The sequence below is a fragment of the Poecilia reticulata genome, chromosome 19 (genome assembly GCF_904066995.2).
Source record: "Poecilia reticulata chromosome 19, P_reticulata-male-v2, whole genome shotgun sequence".
Classification (NCBI taxonomy): Eukaryota; Metazoa; Chordata; class Actinopteri; order Cyprinodontiformes; family Poeciliidae; genus Poecilia; species Poecilia reticulata.
This window is the reverse complement of record NC_088848.1, coordinates 8,057,588-8,068,144: the sequence shown is the minus strand read 5'-3', so window position 1 is coordinate 8,068,144 and position 10,557 is coordinate 8,057,588. Positions and strand designations below refer to the sequence as shown.

The 10,557-nt window shown below is 37.5% G+C and overlaps 1 protein-coding gene across 1 annotated transcript; it reads left to right on the top strand.

The window, feature by feature from the left end:
• The first annotated feature begins 6,387 nt into the window (after nucleotides 1-6,387).
• On the top strand, nucleotides 6,388-10,353 carry star2 (steroidogenic acute regulatory protein 2). The gene is made up of 7 exons (XM_008436919.2): nucleotides 6,388-6,521; nucleotides 6,614-6,706; nucleotides 6,780-6,904; nucleotides 7,024-7,182; nucleotides 7,666-7,850; nucleotides 9,252-9,345; nucleotides 9,938-10,353. The coding sequence occupies exons 1-7, from the start codon at nucleotides 6,458-6,460 to the stop codon at nucleotides 10,028-10,030; spliced, it is 813 nt and encodes a 270-aa protein (XP_008435141.1). The 5' UTR covers nucleotides 6,388-6,457; the 3' UTR covers nucleotides 10,031-10,353.
• The last annotated feature ends 204 nt before the right edge of the window (nucleotides 10,354-10,557 follow it).

Below are 10,557 nucleotides of genomic sequence, written 5' to 3'. Positions count from 1 at the left end.
AAGGTTCATGGGAACATAGTTCACATGAACTAAGGTATAAATTATTGTCTGCGGAACTGACACTAAGTTTGAATTTCTTTGTGTGAAACTGGAAAAGCGTAATGAGCAGTTCTACCAAACCGACTGTTGATTGAAACCACGTCAGCAGCAGTAGTTACATTCCAACGTCGGTCATGAGGAAATGAGTTCGCAGGCAACCTAAATGTCAGATCACTCAACGTTTTCACGGAGTGAAAGAAAATCAAGGGGAAAGGAAGTTCTCCGACATTTCTTTCCATTTTACAAAAGGAAACAATTTTCTCCTTCATAACACATAACTGCTTCTTGTTTCACTGAAAATGTATTGTCAAAAAGCAATGAGGTTAACCTCCCTTTCATGAATTAACTGTAGAAACACAGATGAGTCAGTCATTCGAGGTAAACGCAAATTTCCTGATTAAGTCTGTAAAAACTGAAAAAGATTAAACTGCAGTTTCTTGCACCAGTGACAAAAGGTCATGTCTAATAACGTACCTTACATCTGCAGAACAACACCGGGACTCAATTAGAAAGCAATTCTCTGATATTTTACAAGTTACCCATTGAGGAAATACTTCAGAAAAGGAAAAGCAGCAAAACTGACTACAAACTGAAATGACTCAATCGTAGCTAAAATGACATATTCAGAGTTTTTCTGAATAGTCTGCTGACATATTTTCAGAGTTTTGCTCTGAAAATACATCCCCAAGATTTGAAGGCCCATATGTCATTAAGTCTGTCATTAGCAGCTCATCTGGATAAACTTCTTGCTCCTTTTTGTGGTTCGTCCAATCTTTCAAATGTCCCAGTTAAAGTTCTGAGTCACCATGCTCCATCCTGTTCCCACAAGAACACCGCTGATTTTATTTTGGAGGTTTTAAAATGCTAGGAAGCTTGTCCATCTATAGCAAATGAACACTTTAAAGCTTGGTGCAAGCAAACATTTGTCAGAGAATTTGAAAGCAAGATTTTTTTGTTTGTTTGTTTGTTTGTTTGTTTTCCACTGAACATTTTTTGAGACATCACGCAGTCTTTTCTTTTTCTTTAATATTACATGATTTTATATATCACACCTTTTGTGTGTTGTGCAATTATCCCAACCAAATAAATGCACAGGAAACATTTAAACTGCAATTATGACTGTATTGGTCATTAAAATGTTTTGCATAGAAAGCAATATTTATTTTTTGTTTCGCGAGGATTATTCATTTTTGAGACAGTCACTTAATAGAATCACAATTTGTTACACGAAATCCCTTTTATGTCTCCAGACACGTCTAAGTAGAAGATAAAAATAAGAGCATTTTTGCCATTCCTAAACGCATCCTTAATAAATTTCCTTGATGATGCAATCCTAGTTTGAATTTAACGAGTCAGCAAGTGAAGTTTATGATCATTTACGTCAGGAATCCTTCTAGCACGTTCATCTGCTGACTCTTGGCGATGAGACCAATAAAAAAAAAAAAAAAAAAAGGTTATTTTAATTTATTACCCAGGCTAAAAGGTTGCATGTTTTAACTCTCAGACTAAAAAGGCCTTGAGACTGGTGTCTTATTCTTGATAAGAACATGATAGTGACAAGACAGTTTTGAAATATGTGTACTGTCAGAAGAAAAGGGAAAGTATCTCTCAGTTTGTGCTGCTTCAAAAATAGCTTAGTCATTAAGTGGATAAAACTATACATTTCAACTACACACACACACGCACGCACACACACACACACACACACACACACACACACACACACACACACACACACACACACACACACACACACACACACACACACACACACACACACACACACACATCCCTTCACACACCTGCAAGTTTTTCATGTCTCTACATGTTCAATTTGACTGAGTCATTCAACAGAAATATGCCAGGACTTTAACCAGGAGGCTACAAACTGTGGTTCTGGAGTGGCACATAGTTCTCTGCAACTTACACAATAGCTCTTTTTTTTTTTTTTTATAACTTTGGCTAAAATACACAAGAACCAACAATAATAATTACAGGTTTTAGTGGTATTTTGAATGTTTGCATTTAATTCCATAATGCAATTAGACTAAAATTTAAACTATCAGTAATATATTTATTTTTTTATTATTAGGTTGGAAATTAGGTGGGGGCTGTTTTCATATTATGTATTACAAATCTCAGCATTGAACCAAATAAAATTTATCCACCCTTCTTTTTTCTTTATTGAAAGAGTTTTCTTTAAAAATAATAACACATTTTAAATAGTAGGAAAGAGCCTGGCAGAAAAGTGAACCTCCATCTTGGCCTCATGTCTCTTGAAGCCTCCAACAACTTTTCTTCCAGGTTTTCCCTTTATTTACTTCCATTAATCTTCCTATCAACTTTGACCAACCTTTTTTGCTGATGAACGGCATCCCGTGGCATGATGATGCCACCACCGTGTTTCGATGTGGGCATAGTGTGTTCTGATTTGAAATCGTTAAATTTGGTCTCATCTGATCCCAAAATCACTTTGACTTTGAAATTCCCCATACCTTTATTTCTGACATGTTTGATGTGTTAATTTTACTTCATGTTGCTGTTTGTTCACTAATATTACCTAACAAATTTTTGTGGCCCTCACAGAACAGCTGTTTTTTGTTTTTTTTATGGTATTGAAATCACACCATGAATGGACTTTGCTTAGGGAACTTCCTTAGGCAGTTAGAAGTGCTGCTTTTTTAATTAAGAACTTAACTAAAGAGGGTTGAAATTGAAATGTAAGACACATTTTTGAGAAAGAAAAACTTTGGAAGCTCTCTACCAGTTTTCTTCCGTTCCACAATTATGCACCCCTATGAATTTTAAATGTTCGATCACAATTTAACAATAGTAGTAATTCTTCTGCTAGACACTGCACAGTATGGACCATTTCCTTACTGCTCTGCTTCAAGATATGAACATTAATTTGGCAGCTTTTTCCACACATACCTCTTACCTAAATAAAAATTTAGACTAAATAAACATCCCCACTATGTTAACAGTCAGGAGAATGGGAAACATGTTCCAGCACATAACCAAAATACAAGAGAGTCGCATCTGTGGGATGGAACACAACAAGCAAGTCCAACAGATACAAAATACGGAAACAGAAAACAATTATCGCTCGACATCGCAGCTATCTGAGAGGCTGAGTAGCCTTTTGCATTTACAGCTACTATGTGCACAGTTTGTCTGAACTACTTTTCTGAATTTATCACATTCTTTTTCTTTAATTTGCTTAACTGCTTGCACTTATTTAATTAAGGCAATCATATCTTGTTGCGTATGCAACTAGATAAAGAGATGAGCAGGTTCATGCTCATTATAGAATCCCTAGAAAATGAAAATTCAATTAGAAACCCATTTTTTTAAATATATTTTTGTCCTCATTTCTAACACATGAATGATCTTTAAATCTCAATGGCTTGTAGATGACTGTATCTTAATATCAACCAATCAATCAAATTTTATTTGTATAGCACATTTCAGCAGCAAGGCATTTCAAAGTGCTTTACATAATTAAAATAAAAACAGCATGTGACATTGAATAAACAGTGAGAAAGAGAAAGAGATTTAAAAAAAGATAAAAACATTAAAACCCACATCCCTTTTAGGATTTCAGTTAAACGTCGTTTAACTGGGACTCTAACCCTCTGGGACTTTAGTCAAAAACACAGTTTGACAAGGAATCCAACCTCTAGGTTTTTAGTTGAACGCTGTCAACTGGGACTCTAAACCCCGTAGAACTTTAGTCAAAAAGTTGAGATTTAAAGGCACCCAGTGTTTCAGCTGTTTTACAGTTTTCTGGAAGTTTGTTCCAAATTTGTGGTGCATAGAAGCTGAATGCTGCTTCTCCTCGTTTGGTTCTGTATGTGGGTGGGTTTGGTTTATTTTAGACTGGAGGAGCATTTTTATAAACTGAGCTACAAATTGCAGCAACAGCAAACGAAATTCAGCCTCTCAACCAAAGGAAGACAATCTGCAATCTGGGTCTTTGTATTAGTTGATGCTGCTTTGATTCACTACCTGGTTAAAACTAAGTAACGTAAGCTCCTATTTGAAATGCACTACAATTATTCAACCGTACAAATAGACCAGATATTTAAAGTTCTTTTTCCACAGTCATTTAATCAAAATAACTTTAGATAAAATAGCGCATGATTTTTGAGTTGAGTGCAGATATATATGTGAATGTTTTTTCTGTTATGAATCAATTTGAAGAAAGCAGCCAAGACATTAAGAAAGAAATCCCCAGATACCTGAAAATGCCACATGCATCTGTTCAACCAATTATACTAGCCAAGCCTAAATCACATAGAAATGTCCATCTCTCAATCTGTTCCTCTCTGACTTAGAGAGGAACATGTTCTGGTGCAAGATGATTGAATTAATAAAAGCTCAAAGGTAAAAGACCTTGAGAATATGGACTAAAGCTGGTGATACAGTTTCATTATCGACAGTAAAAACTATATACCGGTATGGGCTTCCAGGATGTGCAGGGAGGAAGAAACCATTTTCCCACAAGTACCATGAAAAGGTACATCATAGTTTGTAAATTCACTGAGAGAAATAACTTCATCTTTGCATTTAGAAGAAAAAGGAAGAAGCTCGCAAACAGTGTGAAGTACTTGGGTGGGCACATAATCTTGTGTGCTTTGTCTTCTGCAGGAGAGATTACATATATACTTTCCCCATTCGCTCAGACAGCTTCATTTCAGGCTTGAGTCCTGGAGTCGGGGCTAGTGGTCTGCACAGAATCGTAGCTGTTAGCCTCAATGACTGCCCGCTTCTGGACAGAGGTCTCTGAAGTTGCTCCTGGAATCTGTTGCAGCCAAACCCCAAGTTTGACAATCAGATCGCCAAGCACATCAATGGTCAATAGGACTACTCGAGCTCTGACTCTAGACAACATTGTTTTAATCAGTTTTTTTTTTCATGCGTTCTGATTTCTGATTGAACTTGTGTCACTTCTACTGCTGTGATGTTAACAGTCACAAGACTTTGAGATTTAATCAGAAATTTTACTAAGACACAGAAGACATAACCAGGTGGAGAGGTTCTAATAAAATAGGTTTGGTAATGTCTGTGGTCAGTTACATCCCCATGGAAAAACACCGAGTGAATCTAGAACGTTTTGACGTGTTACATAAGATGTGTAGATGTCACATCTTGCAAGATGCAGCCCTACGCCTTTTGCACTGCGTAGGACAAATGAAGACAGGTGATTATCCGAGGGAACTAAATGCATCCATTATTCTTTTGCTGAAGTACAAGTCCACTTTACATTTTAATCGTTCTAAGTCACCATGCTGCCAAGATGTTGTATTTTTAATTTTCTTTACCAACACTTCACTTTTTTCCTCATTAATTTTGTTTGTTTAATCTTACTGTGTTATGAACCTTGTACATCAGAAACAAATTAAATACCCACATTGCCTTGTCAGCAGGTGAAGTTTATCATTTACGTCAGGGATCCTTCTAACAAGGACACCTGTTGGCTCTTGGTGATAAGGGGAAGCTGGTTTCTGGCCCACTGCGAGCAGCGACTCTGCAAGGCAGCTCTGAGATCACAGGGCTGCTCTGGGCTCTTTATCAAATGTTTCACACAAAGAGCAGTGTCATACGCACATGCACACACAGGATGCAGAGACTGTGCAAATGAAACTCAAGACGAAACAAACTCGTCGTTAAGAAGAAGGAGATTAAACTAGAGAGAATTTCTGTGAGGTGAATCATTCAATATTCCAGAGGAATAATCTTTTTTTGTTGTTGTTGTGATTATTAAACAAATCTGTCATCAAGTAAAATGTAAGTAAGTGAAATAATTAAAACTAAAGCATTGGGGAAAATTCCAAAAAGTACTATTTGGTTTCTACATCTGCTAGCATGCTAGCAAAGTTTTTCCTCAAACATAGTGTTCCCAAACTTTTCAGCAAATAGCACTGAAACAGAATTAAGTTAGTTGCTATAATAGAATTATACATTACTATTGATAAATAATTACCCAACCAATAATAATTAAACTACAAAAAATGGCACGGTTTACTATATCAATTTGTAATGCTATTACAGCACAGCATTTATAGCAACAGCTCTGCTATTTGAAGTTTTTTTTTTCACATCTAATTAGTTTTTATTTCTCACCTACAGCCTCTGAAAACTCTTCCTTAATTATCTATGTTTCTTGCTAAAACTAGTCTTTTCCTATTGTGTCTTTTACGCAGCCTTTTCTTCCCACCTTGAGTTCAATCATCTGTTTTGGTTAAAGAAAAAAAGAAAAATCCCTCATGTCAAGCACGGCCTTCAGGACTGAATCCAGAACAAGTTCTATCTTTTTTTTCTCCGGCCCTTATCTCTTCGGAGTGTCCTTCGCGAGCTGTATAAAGACGTGAGGAGCTCCTTCGATACTTTGCTGTCTCTGGCAAAGACAGACAACATGCTGCCTGCTGTGGTGAAGCTCTGCTGTGGAATATCCTACCCACACCTCAGGAGCATGTCAGGTAAAGCAAAGGAGGATCAGAAAACAAAAAGCTTCCCTGTGCTCCATTCAGATTCAGATTCTGATCGTTCTTCCTCCCATGCTAACTTGCAGGGCTTCAACGCACAGCTGTAGCAGTGATAAGCAAGGAGATCACGCAAATGAAGCACTGGGCGCAGATCAAACATCACATCGGAAAACCTGCTGGTATTGAAACATAGGTCTGTTACTACTGCTAAATGTTTTGCTCTGTAGTTTTACTCATCCGAGTTGCTTGCAGAGCCCAAAACAGAAGTGGCGGTGAGTGAAGATCAGCTGTTTTACATACAACATGGCAAGGAAGCACTGCGGAAGGCTGTCAGCATGCTGGAGGACGGAGAAGGATGGAAGCTGGAAATTCAAGAGGTAACGTCGACGCACCAACTTTCTTTTGTGTCTTAAAATGTGTCCTTACTGTCAAATGAACTCCTTTTGGTCACTCCTACATAAATGTAAAAGTTGCATTACGTTTCATCTTGTTTTAGAACAATGGTGATGTGATCTGCAGCAAAGTGATACCGGGGGCTGGGAAGGTCTTCAGGCTGGAGGCAGTATTGGAAGCCAGCTTGGACGACCTCTATGACCTCCTGTTTGCCAGAGTTGAGAACATGCACGAGTGGAACCCGAGCATACGGCGAGTCAAAGTGAGCTCAATATCATTAAATAACCTGTGAAAACCTGTAGCTGACAATAAATGTTTTTTAAGTTGCAGATGTGAGACTTGAAAACGTTCCACTGGGTAGACGTAGTTTTCTGTTTTCCCATGAAGCTGCTCTCCATGTCATGTGAAACTCCCCAAAACTTTTGAATGGACTTTATTTTTACATTGCTCTCATTGTTGTGATTGTCCTCGTTACTTGTGAATATTTTCTACCACATTTGTCTTTCCATTCAACTTTCCCTTAATATGCTGGGGCACAGCACTATGCGAACAGATAGCTTCTTTAGCAATTACATAACTATTCACTAGTAATCCACTAAATTACTAGAATAGTTCAGTTTTTTTACGATTACCTTTTTGCTTATTTCAGCTTATTGCTCATATTTATGTATTTTTTTGAGTTTTGTGGGTTATTAAACATGCAAAACTATCATTGAAGACCCTGATGTGGTTTTTTTGGTTGTAGGTTTTAAAGCGAGCCGGACCCGAAACAATCGTAACTCACGAAGTTTCAGCTGAGACAGCAGGGAATCTTATTGGACAAAGGGATTTCCTCAGCGTCAGACACAGCTGCAAAGAAAAATCCTGCCTTTATCTTGGAGGAGCGGCAATTCAGCTGGAGTCTTTCCCACCTCAGGCTGGATTTGTGAGGTATGTTGTAATCAAGGCAAACTCCAAAACCCATTTATCATTCAGTGTTGAAATTTTCTGAATTGCTCCATTAAAACATTCATGTAGTTGTATGGAAAGCCAGTTTCTCCATGTGCTGAGATTACAACAACAAAAAAACATCTGCTTTGATTAGCTCTGACAGTTAAACTTGTCCAAAAAAAAAACAACAAAAAAACTCTGAAACGTGTGCAAAACTCACTAATGCAAAAGTGTTCATATTTACTAAATGCTTTTACAGTTTAGAATAAATAAGATATGCATAGTCTAAAGGCGGAAGAAAATTATTTTTGAGTATTTTTACAAATAGAGAACTGCATATTCAGCTTCTTTTACTTGAACACCTCTAAATGAAAACAAATATTTTGAAGACAGTTCTCTAGAAAGATGAGATCAGATTGATACATTTTGGTTTACCTGCAAAATGGTATGTGTGGCAGAAATTAGCACCCTGAACACACAGTTACCATAGTAAAACAGGTGCCACGCTTCTGGAGAGGCTGTAAAACACTTGACACTATGATGGAGGTTCCCCTTTCAACAGGATAATGAGCTTAAGCATTACATGAAATTACATTAAAATGATCCAGTCAAAGTAAACATATCCCATTTAGTCTCTGCTACCTGCAGAATACTGTGGTTCTACGAGACATTGATTTATCATGGATCGGAGTGGATGAGCCCAGTTACAAATCCGTGGCATAGTTTAGATTCTTGTTTGTGAAAAATGTTGAAATCCATATTCATTTCACTTCACATTCATAAGAGTCATAATATGTGTGTTGAGCAAGTAAAATCCATGTTAAGTGCATATAATTATTTTGGTTGCAACATCTGTGTTTGGAAAAAGTGCTTTTACTAAAGATGATCAGTTAAGGTTATGAAATGGAAATGACACATCAAACAGATGTAATGGTAATTCAAGCAAGAGCTAAAGTCAAATGTTTAGATTTGTCATTTTTAATCTTTTTCTGAGATGAGCAGATTGTAGGTAACTAGTAACCACATAAATATATCAACTATATTAGTAGTTAACTATATTAGGTGGGTATTTCATTATAGTGATATTCGGTCGGTATAATCTTTCGTGTTTTTACTTTATGTTCATGGAAATAACTGATTTTGTCTGAACTAAAGATAAGGTGTGGTTGAGGCTAACAAGAATGTGACTGGAGGCAGTTTGTGTCGACATAAAGCCAATTTAAATGCTGTCCTGCTGTTCAAATGTGTTTGCAAGAGAAATCAAACAGACTTTAACCGCCTTTTGGCTTTTTACATAGGAAAGTTAAAAGAATGCGATGCAGGAATGCGTGGCATACATTTTAAATGTGTCATAATTAGCCTTTTATTGAACTGTTTCTTCTTCTTATTATTCTAACGCAGAGCTGAGGACGGGCCGACCTGCATCGTTATTAAAGCTCTGGATGAGGACACAAGGAAAAGCAGCTTTACATGGCTCCTCAACATGGATGTGAAGGTGAACTAATGAGCTTTTTCATGCAATAAAACTTCAAATATGTAGCTTTTGTTCTAATGCCAAATTAAGATAGTCATGACGGCAAAAAAAATCATTTCAACTTGGATGCAAAGTGCTACGTACGTAGGAACAGAAACTGCTTGAACAAAGCATCCCAATATAATCAGAGTTTGTGAACAATAAGTTTGTTCACATGAGACAGGAAAAACGGTCCGAGCTGATGTGAAGACAGATTGAGCTACATATAGGACGATCCTGAAATAAAAGTAAAGGCTGCAAAAGTCTTGAGGCTGAGGCGAAGGTTGAACTTACCACAAGGATACTGAGTCTTAACCCTGTAGCCAAAGCTACTAGAAGATAATCTGAACAAACTAAAAACTCTACATCTACTTCTACACATCTACCCTATCTATGTTGGTCTTTTTTTTTCCACAGAATCCAAACAAAATACATCACAGTTTGTGGTGCAAAGAACTAAATTCCCCAAGATTACTGACTTACTTCATTCGCTTCTTCTACGTACATTGGAGCATATTTGTAAAAGAAAGTCCAGGCGACCTTAATAAAGACTTTCCTTCTCGTTTTTCCTCAGGGCTGGCTGCCTAAGTCCATTGTCAATCAGGGTTTGCCTCGAGCTCAGCTGGATTTCACAAGACATCTTCGGAAACGTCTCAGTCTGAGATGACCGAGTCCTCGTGACCGTCACACTGCAGCAGCACCTTGCCCTTGTTCAGAGAAGGTGGGGGCATAGTGACAGACTGCCCGAACGGCAAAACGCTACCCTGTTGAAATGAAACGCTGCCCGGATGATATGAACCTGCTTGAAGAAGAGCGAGCAGAAGGGAGAACCAGCCTTCAGGCGGATGGAAGCTGGATTATAATAGGAACAAATGTCAAATTGTGTCGCTTAAACCTCTCAGAGATTTTCTGTTTAAGAGTCACAACTTGTCTCTTGATACATGACACCCTGCAAATGACTGGATAGAATTAATAAAGTGCTTAAATGCGCGTGTACTGGCTGACTTGTTTTTACTTCGTTCTTACAAAAATAGATTGAACACATTAAGGGCAAACTATACAGCACATATCTCATTACAGGAAGTGTCCTGTAGATCTGCACTCATTGATTTAGAATGAAATGAGCCGTTAAATAAAGGTTGTAGGATATAAAATCTTATTTAGAGCAGCTGTTGGGATCTCCATTCACATGAA

Coding starts and splice junctions, on each gene's coding strand:
- star2 (XM_008436919.2), top strand. CDS start 6,458: ATGCTGCCTGCTGTGGTGAAGCTCTGCTGTGGAATATCCTACCCACAC. Junction 6,905..7,023: donor GGAAGCTGGAAATTCAAGAG/GTAACGTCGACG, acceptor ATCTTGTTTTAG/AACAATGGTGATGTGATCTG. Junction 9,346..9,937: donor TCCTCAACATGGATGTGAAG/GTGAACTAATGA, acceptor GTTTTTCCTCAG/GGCTGGCTGCCTAAGTCCAT.